This window comes from Staurois parvus, unplaced genomic scaffold, assembly GCF_062004578.1.
Source record: "Staurois parvus isolate SC_StPar_1 unplaced genomic scaffold, SC_StPar_1.0 ptg000137l, whole genome shotgun sequence".
Taxonomy (NCBI): domain Eukaryota; kingdom Metazoa; phylum Chordata; class Amphibia; order Anura; family Ranidae; genus Staurois; species Staurois parvus.
The window spans coordinates 11,977,444-11,995,411 of record NW_028317933.1 but is presented as its reverse complement, the minus strand read 5'-3'; the positions used below and the strand labels follow the sequence as shown (position 1 = coordinate 11,995,411).

Sequence of the window (17,968 nt, the reverse complement as noted above, 5' to 3'; positions counted from 1 at the left end):
TATCTCCATCCTAATTCAGCTGTCAGCCGAGAGATTCCCCGGCCAAAAGTTAAATGTAAGCCAAAGGGCCGGGGATACTGCTGATGTCATTACCCAAATATGGACAATGCCCAAATTTGGGAAATGCCTTGTCACTGGGTAGGCGGAGCCTGATGGGGAACTAGTGTCTCCAAAGTCAGGGAATCTCAGGTTGTCACCAGGGTCACCAGAACTATTGTCTCCATTGCAAGATTTCACCACTGTTTTGGTATCAACCCAAAATCTGGGATTTTCTTTTATTTTCCCTTTTGATTAATACAGGACAAATAGAGAGGGTGAATCTCCCTAATAGGGGTACAGACAGCAATAAAAACCTGACAGCTGTTCTAATCCATCTTCCCTTCTAATAATAATAGTAATACTGAAAAAAGTAGTTTTGCCTTCAGTTACACTTTAAATAAATAAATAAAACTAATGCAGCCACCACATTTAAGAATCGGTAAGCTGCAAAATAATGCATTTTGTTTTACCAGTTGCTGACTGTCCCACAGTAAAAATACTGCGATCCGGTGACTCTTCTGTGCCGCACTGCGTACATATACAAGATCCGGCTCCTGTGGGTAGGGGGCGCATATGCGCATCCGCCTCCCCAGCTATGCTGCCATTCGCTCCAGCACATGCCAATCAGCATGTTCTGGCCAATGATTTATGGCCAAAACCCGCTGATCGACATAGCAAACCACAGGAGAGAGCTCTCTATTGACAGTAGCGATGTGCCATTTTCTTTTTCTTCCTGCAAAGCAGGGAGTAAAATCCAGCACGTTGCTTAGTGAAAACATTTAACACATTATACATTGTTAGGCACACAGTTAACCCTTTGATTGCCCCTAAATGTTAACCCCTTCCCATTCCCAACTGGAACGCATCAAAATTAAAAAAAAAAAAGTCCTGGATTCTTTCTTGGATACACAGAATATAACTGGATACTAACATTTATAGGTAAAGTTGATCCAGGGAATATCCGATTGCCTCTCGGGGGATCAGGAAGGAATTTTTTTTCCCAGCAGGAGCAAATTGGATCACCCATACCCCCACAGCAGTAATCTGGTGCTGCGGGGGTTCATTCAGCTGCTGGTCCTGTCATACGCAGTCATTAACAGTGCTTACTATGTCTTTTTGTCTCCTCCCCCATTCATAGAAGCTGCTGTACTATAGCTTTTATGAATGAAAAGTGCTCTATGAATGGGGGATGGGGGTTGAATGAGAGGACCTCCTCCTCCATTCATTGATAGAAGCTATGGTACAGCTTCTAAGAATGGGGGAGAGGGGTGGACAGTGTGGACAAAGTTAGAACTGTTGAAGAGTGCTAATAGTGACAGGTCCAGCCAGGGCTGTGGATAAGGGGGTACCACCAGTCCTCTTGTATGGGGCTCAGGCCATCAGGGGGGCCCAGGCAGCTGGGTGAATCGGATGTCGGCAGGGAGGGTGATCGGCACAGTGGAGAGGCAATTACTGCAACAGATCCCCTGTATTGCTCTCTCTGCAGCAGCTGAAAGCTGCATCCTCACTTCTCCCTCCTGCTGGCTTTCAGCTGCTGCAGAGAGAGCCATACAGGGGATCAGATCTGCACCCATCACCCTCCATGTGCACCAAATGTTTCCCCATGCTACCCAAGTTCCCCTGTGTGCCCCAACCCCCGCAGTGCTGCATGCTTTCCTCCTCTCCTTCCCACTGACAGCTGAAAGCACACAATAGGTCTCCTTCAGTATGGAGAGTGTGGGAAGGGTCCAGTAAATATTACCAGCCCCTTTCTTTACTGAATGAACACAATGACTGATCAGTACCAATTACTTAGTGTGTTCATTCATAACTGAAGCATAGTAAAGTGTGTGGGTTTTTTTTTTTTTTTGGGGGGGGGTCTGTCTGGTTGGCTGTATGGGGCCCCGTGGTTTCTAACAGCAGTCCTGGGTCCAGCGGTTGTACTGGGGGGAGAAGAGAATTTGGGATTTCAAATGAGATAGTAGCCACCAACACTACTCAATGAATGTAAGTACCTTCACCTTTTCCCTTTTAAGTAGTCCCTATGGCAGGGGTCTCCAAACTTTCTAAACAAAGAGCCTTCAGACTTTAGGGGGCCGGAGTGTGGACAGCGGAGGTAAAAAATATCCTGACATTAGTGGGAGTAAGCAATTCCCCTTTGGTATTAGGGAGAGGAATAATGCCCCATTGTTGGTGCCAGTGGAGGAAATAGTGTCTTATTGTTGGTGTCGTGGGAGGAATAGTGCCCTAAGGGCCAGATATAGGCAAGCAAAGGGCCGCATCTGGCTCCTAGGTCACAGTTTAGAGACTAATGCCGTATGGGGTAGATTTACTAAAACTGGAGCACTCAAAATCTGGTGCTGCTGTGCATGGGAGCCAATCAGCTTCTAACTTCAGCTTGTTCAATTAAGCTTTGGAAATAAAAACTGGAAGTTGATTGGTTTCTATGCAGAGCTGCACCAGAATTTGCACTCTCCGGGTTTAGTAAATCATCCCCTATGAGATTAATCTCCTAACAATGGCCAAACAATTCATATACTAACATTTCAGTCTCTAAAGTAAAAAAAATCCCCTGTATAGTCCCAGCTTGACTTAGCTCTGCTAGACTGCACAACCAGCCTGACTTTCCCTTTCTGCAGTAACACAGCTTGGTCACTCCCTGTCCCCAGCCTGTGATTGGACAGTAAGGGACTGATGAAATCATCTCTCTTCTCTCTACTCCTGTCAGCATGTTCCTTTTCAGCACATGTAGCACACCTTGGTGTTCACCCTGGAATAGTTTATAGCCGGATAGGATGAAAATATGGGTGGGTTTTGCAAAAACAAAAAAAAAGCAATGAAAAATAATAGGGAAATAGGAAAATTATCAAATGGTTCTAAAAATGTTTTGGTTCTTTTAAAGCTGATTTCCGGAATCCTCCTCCCCATTAAGGAGTAAGCTCCTCTAGCTAGCTGATGAGTTACAGAAAAAAATGTCCCTTCGACTTATCTAAATCTGAAGTTAAGTGACATGCTGGGTCCCTTCTCTTTTGTCTTCTAGACCACAGAGTGGGAGGGGCTTTCTTCTGGTGACCATGTCCCTGCCTGGGTGTAATGAACACCTTTCATTGGCAGTCTGGAGTTGGGGTCCTTCCAGGTTTCAGAAAACTTCAGAGAGGTGAAAAGTTAAAAACGCAGGGACACCAATAAGATTTAGTTTTTTTTTTTTTGGTTTTTTTAACTGCCTGCAGTTTAGTTTGAAACAAACAGGCTTTAATATAATGTTGCATTAGCTCTAGAGATGGGCTAGATGTTTGAGTTGAACATAGGTTCAAGTCGAACATCGGCTGTTTGTGTGCTTGGCGAACACACAAACGGTAAGGACCCTGACAGTGCACTGTGACTGGCCAAAGCAATGTACCTGACCTGTGGTCAGATTCAATGCTTTGGGCAATCACAGTGCATGATGACGTCAGAGGTGTGTGACCCTGCCCCCTTGTGATGTCATCATAGTATTTAAGAACTGTCATCCCAGCGTAGCTGTCAGATGGTGGGAGCCAGCATCAAGATCGGAGCATTTTTTCTTTTTTTCGGGTAGGTGGTGGTAGCGGGCATCATGATTGACTTTGGATTCACTTCGGGAGCCATTTTTTACATTTGTGTTTTTAATAAAGGACTTGTCAAAGACTGTCTCCTGTCATTTCCACTACACTTTTTTTTTTTTTGTGAATGGGTAGCGGTACCATACACCCCATACTTGTTTACAGAGGAGGGGGGCTGGGATCTGGGGGCCCACTTGTTAAAGGGGGCTTCCAGATTCCAATAAGCCCCCCACTTGCAGACCCCCACAACCACCAGCCACAGTTGTGGGGAATAAGCCCTTGTCCCCATTGACATGGGGACAAGGTGCTTTGGGGGGGGTCACCCCCCCTGCCCCAAAACGCCCCTCCCATGTTGAGGTCATGTGGCCTGGTATTGCTCAGGAGGGGGGGGGGTGCTTGCTTGTCCCTCCCTCTTTCCTGACCTGCTGGGCTGCATGCTTGGATAAGGGTCTGGTATGGATTTTTTTTATTTAAAAATGAAAATTAGAAAATGATAAATGGATTTATTTGTAAAGAAATTTGAAAACCATTTATGATTTTCCTTCCACTTCACAATTATGTGGCACTTTGTGTTGGTCTATCACATAAAATCCCAATAAAATACATTTACGTTTTTGGCTGTACCATGACAAAATGTGGAAAATTTCAAGGGCTATGAATACTTTTTCAAGGCACTGTACCGCTTAGTGAATTGTCCCTGTTCGAAGTTCGCGGTCTGACCACGGTTGACCACGAACTGAACAGGGGGGTGTTTGGCCCATCACTAATTAGCTCTCCACAGCTAATCACGTTTGCGTTTTAAAAGGAAACCTACAGACAGGGGTGGACTGACCATTTGGAAACTCGGGCACTGCCCGAGGGCCCGGGGTCAGTAGGGGGCCCCATGAGATGCCCCTGGTACCTTTTTCATAGGCTTTTTTGAGTTTGGGCAAGGACACAGGGGCCCCATGATCCCCTATTGCCCGAGGGCCCCATGAGTTGTCAGTCCGCCCCTGCCTACAGAATATTGAGAAACAATGAGGGACACCATTGCGTACCTCTTCCTTGGCTGTTATTTTCTCCTTATGAGTCAGCTAGGAGATGTCTGCAGAGGTCGGACAGCGGATTTATGATTATTTTGGAACCAAATGTAGTCTACAGGACGGATTGATTAATATCCATATGTAATTATATAAAAACCTGGGCATGTGAGATGAGCAGAGTATCATTCAGTATATAATTGTTGCATAGACAAATTTATACAAGTCTCCTTATTGTGTATATATACAGTCATGGCCGAAATTGTTGGCACCCTTGATATTTTTCCTGAAAATCAAGTATTTCACACAAAAAAGGTATTGCATTAACACATGTTTTGCTATACACATGTTTATTCCCTTTGTATGTATTGGAACAAATATAAAACAGAGGCAGAAAAGCAAATATGACATAATGTCACACAAAACCCCAAAAATGGGCTGGACAAAAGTATTGGCACCCTTAACTTAATATTTGGTTGCACACCCTTTGGAAAACATAACTGAAATCAGTCGCTTCCTATAACCATCAATAAGCTTCTGACACCTCTCACCCGGAATTTTGGACCACTCTTCCTTTGCAAACAGCTCCAGGTCTCTCTTATTGGAAGGACACCTTTTCCCAACAGCAATTTTAAGATCTCTCCACAGGTGTTCAATGGGATTTAGATCTGGGCTCATTGCTGGCCACTTCAGAACTCTCCAGCGCTTCTTTGCCATCCATTTCTGAGTGCTTTTTGACGTATGTTTGGGGTCATTGTCCTGCTGGAAGACCCAGGATCTTGGACGCAAACCCAGCTTTCTGACACTGGGCCCTACAGTGCGACCCAAAATCCTTTGGTAATCCTCAGATTTCATGATGCCTTGCACACAGTCAAGGCACCCAGTGCCAGAGGCAGCAAAACAACCCCAAAACATCATTGAACCTCCACCATATTTTACCGTAGGTACTGTGTTTTGTTCTTTGTAGGCCTCATTCCGTTTTCGGTAAACAGTAGAATGATGTGCTTTACCGAAAAGCTCTATCTTGGTCTCATCTGTCCACAAGACGTTTTCCCAGAAGGCTTTTGGCTTACTCAAGTACATTTTGGCAAACTGTAGTCTTGCTTTTTTATGTCTCTGTGTCAGCAGTGGGGTCCTCCTGGGTCTCCTGCCATAGCGTTTCATTTCATTTAAATGTCGACGGATAGTTCGCGCTGACACTGATGCTCCCTGAGCCTGCAGGACAGCTTGAATGTCTTTGGAACATGTTTGGGGCTGCTTATCCACCATCCGGACTATTCTGCGTTGCAATCTTTCATCAATTTTCCTCATCCGTCCACGACCAGGGAGATTAGCTACAGTGCCATGGGTTGCAAACTTCTTGATAATGTTGCGCACTGTGGACAAAGGCAAATCTAGTTCTCTGGAGATGGACTTGTAACCTTGAGATTGTTGATATTTTGCCACAATTTTGGTTCTCAGGTCCTCAGACAGTTCTCGTCTCCTCTTTCTGTTGTCCATGCTTAGTGTGGCACAGACAGACACACAATGCAAAGGTTAAGTGAACGTCTCTCCTTTTTATCTGCTTTCAGGTGTGATTTCTATATTGCCCACACCTGTTACTTGCCCCAGGTGAGTTTACAGGAGCATCACATGCTTGTAACATTCTTATTTATCCGCAGTTGTGAAAGGGTGCCAATACTTTTGTCCAGCCCATTTTTGGAGGTTTGTGTGACATTATGTCGAATTTGCTTTCTTTCCTCCCTTTTTTTGTTTTGTCCCAATACACACAAAGGGAATAAACATGTGTATAGCAAAACATGTGTTAATGCAATACGTTTCGTGAGAAATACATGATTTCCTGGAGAAATATCAAGGGTGCCAACAATTTCGGCCATGACTGTATATTAGTGATCTCCAAACCGCGTCCCAGGGGCCAGATGTGGCCCTTTGCATGTGATAACAACTGGCTAAAGGTGGCCAAAGATGATTTATTTTCTTATCAACCTATGGGCTGATCAAAAAAAAAAAATGAACGGTTTCCTCCATCCACACAAGTGAGGGGGATAGAGGAATCATCCCCGCTAAGACATTGTATGTTGACAGTGGGGTTCCTCCGCTGTCGGAATACACTGATCAGAAGCTGCAGCCAGCTGGTTTGGTTCTGTCGAGCAGAGATGGACACAAATGGATCAAAATACAGCCAGGCCCTGCTGAACCAGCTAGATTGCAATCCATATACAGTATGGCCAGCTTAAGAGGGGATTTCTCCTCACTTTGTAGAGATTTCCAGTTACATCCCCAAGACAGGAAATGAAGGGAAATCTCCCCAATGAGATACAGACAGCAGAATCTAGCCTAAATTGAACAGCTTCCTATTATATCTTAATAAAAAAGGTTTGGTCAATACAAACACATTAAAGGGTTAGCTAACCTTTACAGAAGAACTATCACCAGACACCCTCCCCACCCTCCCAATCCCCGTTATACTTACCTTGGGGGGTTCCCAAGATGTCAGCACCCGTGCAGCCACTTCAGCAATCCAGGGATTTGGAATCACTGCTCTTCTCCATCAGCGCTTCCAGGACAGACCAGATGGTTTCTGATTGGTCGGTATGATGGCCCTGACCAATCAGAAGCTATCCAGTCCATCCTGGAAGCACTAATGGAATAGAGAGAGAAAAGCGGAGATTTTAATCCCTGGACTGCTGGAGCAGCTGTGGAGATGTTGACATCCCCCAGGTAAGTACAGTGGGGATTGGGAGGGTGGGGAGGGTGTCCAGTGTTAGTTTACCTTTACTTTTTTTCTGTAAAGGGGAACTAACACTTTAAAGGAATCCTTTAAGAAACATGCATTACTGATCTAGTTGTATGGCAGGCTGGTGGATCCTTTGCTGTTACTGACCAAGAACAAGCACACAGCAAGGGAGTATCATCTTCACCCTGACGTTCCTGATCTGTATGATAGGAAAGCCAGAGAAGACAGCCAGGCAACAAGGAAGTGAGCAATATCATCTCTTGTGGGTTTTTGCCACAGCTTGTCAGGGAATAGATGTTGCATGCAGTAATTAGATACCAAACATGTCAATTCTTCAGATTGCTCATGCCCATGAAATGGTGACAAAGTATGGTACCTACAATTTTTCATTTTAAAAGCCTTTACAGGTTATAGAGCCTTTGCTGGTATGCAGAGTTGATTGTGAATGATGGCCCTGGGATTATTGCTCTCACTCTGACGTTCACGGCAATACCTCACATGTGCGGTACAATAGTTGTTTACTTATGTATGCAGGACCTATGCATGAATGGGTGATGGGTGGGGTGCTTTTAATTTTTTTTACTGTTTCTATTTATTTTATTAAAAATAATTTTTGCACTCAAATTCATTTGACTTTATTGCTAACACAAGAGGGTTAACAAGCCCCCAGTGCAATAGCTTTGGGCAAGTGACAGGTCCCCTTTATGGAGACATCAGGGGTCTGTTAGACCCCCAATATCTCCCCAGCCCTCCATAGCAGCTAATCAAGCACAGATCCTGCTTGATTAGCTGCGTTCTTGGCTGTAGCAGCATGAGATTGCCTGCTCTAAAACTGGAAGTGACAAAATCATTGTCGCTTCCAGCTTCATTCACCACAGAGGAGATTGAGATGGGGAATGGATATTCCTCCATCTCCTCTATGTTCACTGATTCCAGATGTTTACCACAATCTCGGGTTCCCTGGAGGAATGGAAGAACCCAGGAACCACCGCAGCACAGGTAGCAGCAGGCAAGGGGGGTGGGTGACAGTACCTCCTTAACACCATAAAAGTAATCAGCCGCCCAGATCACTTTTACTAAACAGCTGATATATACACTAATAAACCATAACATTTTGACCACCTACAATAATCAGTCAAGGCATGGACTACACTAGACCTCTGAAAATATGCCGTGGTATATGGCACCATTGTTTTGGGTCCCCCTTTGGTCCTGCACAGCCAGGCAACGTATTTTCTTCAGACCTTGCACATTGGAGACAGTAAACAGTTCTTGAGCTTGTTTTTATTTATATGTTTTATTAAGGGGTATTGAATTTGGATGGGGTTGAGGGGTGTATGGGATGCCCAAGGAAACTGCAAACTTGAGGTCAACTCCACAAAGATTCTCTTCTTGGAGACCTCTCCAGTCCTCCTGGTGTACCACCTCAGACCCCAGATGAATTCTTCTCTTCACCCAGCTACCTGAGAGGATCCCTGAGCAAGGGGACCCAGAAACTGCCACTGTAGTAGAGCAGCTTCAGATGAGGAGCTAGTTGGGCTGGCCAAATGACTGCCCTCTCCCCTTATCTGGCCCAGGGGGTGAATTACTCACTCAGTCCTCTACAAGCTTGTGGGTTGGTGGCTGCCTTCAGGCCTTATGCTGGGCTGGCTCCTTCCCTACTTCCCACGCTGTCCTTTCTCAGGGGACGGTTGAGGCTGAGGGATTCTCCCTTCCAGCTCCTGCCCGCAGATAGGCCCCCTCCCAGGCTCCACACTCCAGCCTTCACTCCATCTTCCACCCGACCCTACTCCCCTGCTAATCAGACTCTCTCATATTTAAGGGCTGTCTGGGCCCCATGCCATGCCTCCTGCTTGGGGATTGGCTATGATCCACTAAGTATGCAGATCAGCCCCTCCTCTCTGACACCTTTCTATTAGAACCAGCATTACCTTTTTCAGCAATATGACCTACAGTAGCTCTTCTGTTGGATTGGAATAAACAGGCCAGCCTTTGCTTCCTATCAGGGCACACCAGGCATTTGCCCAGTGGGCCGAGGCTGCTGGGCAGGGCCAAAACTCTGGGATCTCTGCTGTATCTCCTCAGCTCCCCACAATGTGCAGAGAGGGAGGGGGAGGAGGGAGTCCATTAGAGGCAGAAAGCTCTCTGGAGTCCCGGAACCAGGTGCAGGGGGCAGGGTGACTGGGCTGCTCTGAAGCCACTGGGCTGTAGGAGAGAGACTCTCTCAGCTCAAATCCAGTGCTGACAGTTCAACCCCCCGGCCATGTGCATGGATGGGAAAGGAGAGAGAGAGCTGGTTCTGCTGCTCCTCTGCCCACCCTCTCCTCCTGTGTCTTTCAGATGCCATTGTAATGAGATAATCAATGTTATTCACTTTATCTGTCAATGGTCATACTGTTATGGCGATCAGTGTATACGTCAGTCAAGTGGTTAAAACAGAAGAGATTTATATTTAACTTCCATCACAGATCCAAAAAAGAGGGGTTTTATTCCTTATTTTAGGATAGTGGACTCAGCCATGCAAATCATTCCTTCATGTCCCTGTAGCCAGTTGTACATCCACAACTAATTACAACTGTTTCAGGCTAGCTGGCCATATCTAGAGCACTGTATGGAAACTATGGCCTCTATGGACTGACAAAAAGGTGCAACTAGACAAGTTATGGTGAGGATGGCGAAAAGGAACCAAAATGTCCCTTGCTTAATTAGTGAGAAACACAAGAGAGCCGTCTTAAAACAGAAGGCATGTGCATGTCACACGTCTGTTCCTGAGCATGTTATCTTAATAACATTACAATAACCATAGATTCAAAAATGATCAGAATTATTCAGTTTACAGAGTTTTATTGGATAGTAGAGTCAGTTCTTTTTTCATCAATTCTGGTTTACCTTTTCAAATGCCGTAGGTCATAACTTATTGATATGTGTCATCTAACATGAACATACTAACACCAGTCCTGGTCTTTACCTGCACACTAACACAGATAGGGTGACACTGTGATCCCAGAACATTGCCTAGGACAGAGCATCATTGAGACAGAAGTCCAAAATCCCAACTGACCCGGATTTGCCAGACAGTCCTGCATCTATGCAGGAGTTATGACGCGTGACGTCATCACACACAGGGATGTGGCTGCCATCTTGTTGATTGGAAACATCTTTGTGGTTGGTAATACTGCTGTCCATTTGACTGGAGCGAATTTCCAAAAAGAGTGGTGCCATTGAGAGAAGCTGATGGAGGCCCTGCTGTGATCTTTATGGTGTTAGTTGTGCTTTTTGACTGTTGCCGGTTGGGAGGTCAAAATAAAGGGTAAGTGTGTATAATTTGGAGGTGGAGGTTTCTTCCTCCGTGTGCTCTATCTCTTTGAGCACCATCAACTGCAGCTTACACAAAGAAGATCTGAGCAGACTTCTAGTTTACTCACACCACTCTTTTGGACTGTCATTTGCACCTTATTTAAGACATTTACCAAATGTTTTTTGCACTTTATGTCAATGCTTTTATTAGATAGTGCTGCACTGTAGTGTGGATTTATCTATAAACGAGTACTACATGTCAGGACTTTTCCATTCAATTCTCTGGACTTTGGACATATAAATATACACTGCTCAAAAAAATTGAAGGAACACTTTTTAATCAGAGTATAGCATATAATCAAATAAACTCCTGGGATATTGATCTGGTCAGTTAAGTAGCAGAGGGGGTTGTTAATGAGTTTTAGCTGCTTTGGTGTTAATTAACTTAACAACAAGTGCACTAGATGGGCAACAATGAGAGGACCCCCAAAACAGGAATGGTTTTACAGGTGGAGGCCCCCAACATTTTATTCCCTACTCATCTTTTCTGACTGTTTTTTCTAGTTTTGCATTTGGCTAGGGTCAGTGTCACTACTGGTAGCATGAGGCGATACCTGGACCCTACAGAGGTTGCACAGGCAGTCCAACTCCTCCAGGATGGCACATCAATACATGCCATTCCCAGAAGATTTGCTGTGTCTCTCAGCACAGTCTCAAGAGCATGGAGGAGATTCTAGGAAACAGGCAGTTGCTCTAGGAAAGCTGGAAAGGGCCATAGAAGGTTCTTAACCCATCAGCAAGACCGGTATCTGCTCCTTTGTGCAAAGAGGAACAGGATGAGCACTGCCAGAGCCCTACAAAATGACCTCCAGCAGGCCACTGATATGAATGTCTCTGACCAAGCAATCAGAAACAGACTTCATGAGGGTGGCCTAAGGGCCCCACTTCCTCTAGTAGACCCTGTGCTCACTGCCTGTCACCATAGAACTCGATTGACATTTGCCATTGAACACCAGAATTGGCAGGTCCACCACTGGCATCCTGTGCTTTTCACAGATGAGAGCAGGTTCACCCTGAGCACATGTGACAGACATGAAAGGGTCTGGAGAAGCCGTGGAGAACGTTATGCTGCCTGCAACATCATTCAGCATGACCATTTTGGTGGTGGGTCAGTGATGGTCTGGGGAGGCATATCCATGGAGGGACACACAGACCTCTATAGGCTAGACAATGGCACCCTGACTGCCATTAGGTATCAGGATGAAATCCTTGGATCCATTGTCAGACCCTACGCTGATGCAGTGGGTCCTGGTTTCCTCCTGGTACATGACAATGCCCCGCCTCATGTGGTGAGAGTATGCAGGCAGTTCCTGGAGGATGAAGGAATTGATACCATTGAATGGCCCCCACACTAACCTGACCTAAATCCAATAGAACACCTCTGGGATATCATGTGTCAGTCCATCCGATGCTGCCAGGTTGCACCTCAGACTGTCCAGGAGCTCAGTGATGCCCTGATCCAGATCTGGGAGGAAATACCCCAGGACACCATCCATCTTCTCATTAGGCGCATGCCCCGAAATTGTCAGGCATGAATACAAGAATGTGGGGGCCATACAAACTACTGAGTACCATTTTGAGTTGTTGTAATGAAATTTCAGCAAAATGGACTAGTCTGCTGCATCATTTTTTCACTTTGATTTTCGGGGTGTCTTTGAATTCAGTCCTCTGTAGGTTGATCATTTTTATTTCCATCAAATGATGGGGCATCCTTGCATTCCTAACACATTCCCCAGTCCATATCAGTATAGATATCCAGCAGGAGATTTTTCTCCATTGAGATCTTATGTGTTTTCAAAGTGCTCCTTTAATTTTTTTGAGCAGTATATATACAGTAGGTGCTAGGTTTAGATAGACATATAGATTAGATAGGTGCTAGGTTTAGATAAATAGATTTAGTATGTGTTTTGATTGGTAAATTTAGTTGCCAAACAGTAGTTAGTGTGGTTGTGATTGTTATTAGGTAAAAGCATAGTTTACCCACTGTGATCATTGCTGCTGTGTTCTGCTAGTTAGGTCTGCCCAGTGTGTTCAGCTGTTGCCAGTCTGGTAGCTCCCTCTGCCTCCAGAATGCTTGAGAAGTTTCTGGATGATAGGTGTGGAGCTATCCCAGTGAGGCAGGCTCTGATGGCATGCTGGGTAGATGTATATATTCAGTGAGCACACTGAGTTCAGGGTCTTTTCCTGGATAGGATTGGTTCAGCCTAGAGAGGGCATGCTGCTCTCCCAGGCAATGCTGCTGTAGACCTGAAGTGGGCTTGAATACTGAGACCTGGGTTCTGCTGAGAGCTAAGGGGCCATCTTCTAAAGGTCTGGTATCAGGGAAGAAGGCAACCAACTGTCTTTGTGCCTTGTGAGTGGAGAAACCTCTGAAAGGATCTTAGAGACATACTGCTAAAACCCCTCTGGTGCTAGGTAGTCACTGGCTGGTGTTCTGAAGAACTTTTGTCCATCTCCAAACTCCTACTAAAAAGGGACTCCTATACCCCATGTTCTGCTCTAGATTACTACTACTGCTACTACTTTAAAGCTAAAGTCTACTGTGTGCTACAAGCACGGGCTTTAACATAGCTTGCTCTGAAGAATACCCAAGTCCTCAAGTGTACATAGTTCTTGTATCCCACCTAATTCCCTCAACCCTATCCAGGTTCTCCAAAAAATAAAAAAAAACACAAAACCAATACCCCTAGACTGCTCATTGAAGAAATATGGGAATGAACCTATTTGCCAGGCTGCGGGGCAAGATAGTAGGAAACCTGGACAGTATTCATGCGGTTCCAATGGGAGTAGTGCTACATATAATTAGGAGTCTGCTTTGTTGGTGTGATAACTGGCACATTTTTTACTCTCATCTCTCAGGATGATGCCCAGATCCATTTGCCTTCTGCTATTGCACCTTGCCTTATGCATACACTGCTACGTTCTCCATCCAGATTACAGGTATGTAATTATTCTTTATGGAATGATGTTATAATAGCAATTTAGTGTGTGTACACTGGTAATTGACCATGTTTGCTTTGTGTATTACACCTAGCCACCGGTGGCTGTGCAAGAAACATTCTTTTTGAATTCACGTGCAGTGCATACTGCCCCATATAAAGTATATCCAACTCTATGGCTCCTGCTTCTGCTTGAGTCCCTGTGTGAAGAGGAAGAGAGGGGAGAAGAGATGTAGCTGTGCACAGCACTGGATCTCATCTCCCCTCTTTTCCCCTTACCCACATGGAAGAAAAATATATTTGAAATATATTTTAAAAATATTCTTCCCAAATGAATTGACATATATTTGAAATGCTACAATTTTGACCATATTCAATATATATATATATATATATATATATATATATATATATATATATATATGTTGAAATGCGTTTTTTATATATTACAAAATATATGAAAAATATTTTCAAAAATATCTATTTTTTAAATATAATCTTTAGATGTATTTTAACATATAAAAAAGTAATTTTAACATATATTTTTTTACATATACCTGTAAATGCATTAAAAAAATGTAGATTTGTATTTTTAAATACATACAGTATATTTGAAATGTATTTTTAAAAATATTTTTCATATATTTTGTAATAAAAACACATTTCAACATGCAGTGTGTGTGTGTATATATATATATTTTAATGAAATATATTGAATATGTCCAAAATTGTAGTATTTCAAATATATATCAATATATTTGGGAAGAATATTTTTAAAATATATTTCAAATATATTTTTCTTCCATATGGGGGGGAGGAGAGAAAAATATGAAACAATTTGTTCATTCTCATGCAAGGAATGCATTAAAGTGGTTCCAAAGGCTCAAAGTTTTTTACCTTCATGCATTCTATGCATGCAGGTAAAAAAAACCTTCTGTGTGCAGCGCCCCCCCCCAATACTCACCTAAGTCCCCATTCAATCCAGCGATGTGCACTGGAGTTTCGGCTATCCCGAGACTCCCTCTTCTCATTGGTTGAGACAGAAGCGGTTTTTGAGACAGAAGTGGGAGACAGTGAGCAAATGAGAAAAGAGGGGATGGGGCCGAGCCACAGCTCTGTGTGTGAATGGACACACAGAGCAGCAGGTGCCCCCATAGCAAGCTGCTTGCTGTGGGAGCACCCGACAGGAAGGAGGGACCAGGAGAGTCTGCAGAGGACCCAAGAAGAGGAGGATTCAGACTGCTCTGTGGAAAACCACAACACACAGCAGGTATGTATAGACATATTTGTTATTTTTTATTAAAAAAAAAATAAACCTTTAGAATCACTTTAAGGTAAAAAAAAACATTTTTAGCTTTAGAATCAAAAATCCACTGTGATTTGGGATTGAAACCAGAAAAGTAGATTGGAGTAAAGATGAACATTTGACTGTACAGAAGAGAAAAGCCCATTACACCACAGGATCACACCTACAGTGGTTTATCTTTGATAACAGTCTCTGAGATGAGTGTGCTCTCTGGAGAGGAGTGACCCTGTCCTCACTTTCTTCTTCTCAAATGTATTTTTCTACCTACTCCTTCTACCTTTCATCATCTCAATTATCTTAGATTTACACTACACCCTCTATACAAAGGGCAAACCCTTCAAAGTGTATTGTGTGAAGCTATCCACTATGGTCTCTGCTAGGGTTATATGCTTCACCTCCACAGCTTGTGTATGGATCATCATGAACTATCGGGTCATCCACAGCTTGAAGTGAAGCTACAGTTGTTACTACATTCTGATTTGCAGCCCAGAATGTTCTAAATCACAGGGACAACCAATAATGGTCACCTTGATGTTGAGTCCGGCTTCCAGTAATAAGCCCTTCTAAGACTAGTGGTTTTATTGAAGGTTTTTTATTGAAGATGGCTGCCTATTGACATGTTCCTGAAACTTTGGCTAGCTATAGATGTGAGAGGATGGTAGTTTGACAGAACACATAGCAGATACAGTGGGTATAGATGATAATAATAAAGAGTCACATTTTGTTGATTTGCAGCCTGAGATGAAGACAGACACAGTTTTTGTTTTACCCAGCTGCATTTACTCAGTGCAACTTATAGCATCCAAGTGAAATATTTAACACCAACATGTCAGAAATAAAAAAAAAAAAAATTCAAGAACAAAGTGGCAGGCAACCTACTAAAACGGGGTTTTCAGCTGAGGCCCCTGACATCTCTAGAGAGATGCACATAATATACACTCACTGGCCACTTTATTAGGTACATCTTGCTAGTTCCAAGAAAATATCCCCCACACCATTACACCACCACCAGCCTGAACTGTTGATACAAGCCAGGATGGATCCATGCTTTCATGTTGTTTACGCCAAATTCTGACCCTACCATCTGAATGTGACAGCAACCAGTCTGCCCATTCTCCTCTGACATCAACAAAGCATTTTCGTCCACACAACTGCCACTCACTGGATATTTGTTCTTTTTCGGACCATTCTCTGTAAACCTTAGAGATGATTGTGCATGGAAATCCCAGTAGATTATCAGTTTTTGAAATACTCAGACCAGCCCATCTGGCACCAACCATACCATGTTCAAAGTAACTTAAATCCCCTTTCTTTACCATTCTGATGCTCAGCAAGTCATTTTCACCATGTCTACATGCCTAAATGCATTGAATTGCTGCCATGTGATTGGCTGATTAGCAATTTGTGTTATCAACCAATTGAACAAATGTACCTAACAAAGTGGCTGATGAGTGTATGTAATGCTATAGAATATTGCTTGCAAAAGACAGGAGATGGACAGAGGCTGGGATTTTGCAACACGGGTGGTCGTAGAATGAATATTTGCTTCAGGAGGCAGCAAAAGACTGAGCACATGTTCCATGACACTGCTGGAGATCACTGCCATTACAGGACCTTTTTGAAATCAATGCTCACACTCCCACTACTGTCTGCTGGGCCCAAGAGCTGTCCAACAAGTAGCATAGGGTTCCATGCAGCTCTCAGGCCATGTGTTAGGCTCCAGGGCTCTATTCCTTCCCCACTAACTGACACTTAAAAAAAAAAGACTTTTGCTGGACTTCATAAACCTAAAGGCAGGACGTTAAGGTTCTCCAGAAAGCAAGCTGCAAGATGGAAAGCCTATGGCATATCAAGCTTACACCAAATTTTTGATAACGGGGAACTTGTCACCTTTAACACCTTGCAATCTTGATATAAACTGCCAGATACCATGCTATTTTACTATTTTTAACTCAAGCATGCGGTAAGGGCTCCAGAACCGCCCATATTGTGGGATCTTTCCCCACTCCCATATTTAATTATATGCCATCCAATAACGGTTTCATCTCTCATTGCTATATCGTGCTTTAGAACAGCTATCTTGAGGGTTACGTGAGTAAAGTTATTGAACTTTGGGAGAAGGATGTAGGCACATTCGAGGAGGACCAGTGGGAAGCCATGATGCAATATGTGCAGCTTAGTTCCTTAAATGTATCCCACCGACTCTGCCAACCCTACATTCTTTTAGTTGTTCATTACACCCTAGTTAAAATGCATGCCATGGGGTTAAGGCTCGGTTCACACAAATATACAAGGATTCGGGGCTGTGGTATTATTTGAGTGCAGCGAAAAGTTTGATACCTAGGTTTTGGAAAAAAAAAGGAAGTGCCAACAGAGGAGGATTGGATGGTTAAAGTGAATCAGATCTGTGGGACGGAATGATTTTACTATACACATATAGATAAGATGGAGATGTATTATAAAAAATGGAAAAAATGGGAAGAGTATAGAGAAAAAGTGAAATATATGAAGATGTAATACCCCTTGAAAGGAAAATTAGAAATAATATAGGAGGAAGAGAAGAGGAGGGAAAACGCAGAGTGTTGCGGGGGAGGGGGAGGGTTGGGAGAGGGAGGGGGAAGTAGGATGGGAAGTGGGATTTAGATAATATGTTAGAGGAAAGATATTGCATGGATATCCTTTTTTATTGCAAAAGGTGACTGTTACTTGTATGTGGTTGAAAATTAATAAATATTTATAAGAAAAAAAAAAGGCTCGGTTCACACTGCTGCATCTGCCAAGTTGTACGACTTTGCTTGGCACTTTGCCCTGCAAATTCCTTCTGACTTTGTTGCGACTTTAGAGTCTAGGGGCTGAAATCGTACCCAAATCGGATTGAAGTAGAGCATGAGCCTTTTCTAAAACCAAAGCAATTTGTGTGGTATCAGTTAAGACAGCTCTCATAGGGATACATTGAATTTACAGGTCATGCAACTTGGGGTCTCACAAGTCAGGTCCTATGTCGCAGCAGT

The 17,968-nt window shown here is 43.6% G+C and overlaps 1 protein-coding gene across 1 annotated transcript in view; it reads left to right on the top strand.

Annotated features, from left to right (window-relative positions):
• The window catches only part of GHRH (growth hormone releasing hormone), a 38,490-nt gene that overhangs the window by 18,250 nt on the left and 2,272 nt on the right, over positions 1-17,968 (top strand). Inside the window, exon 3 of the mRNA XM_089673443.1 lies at positions 13,572-13,652. Within this exon, the coding sequence (XP_089529569.1) occupies positions 13,572-13,652 (81 nt within the window). The remainder of the gene's footprint in view (positions 1-13,571; positions 13,653-17,968) is intronic.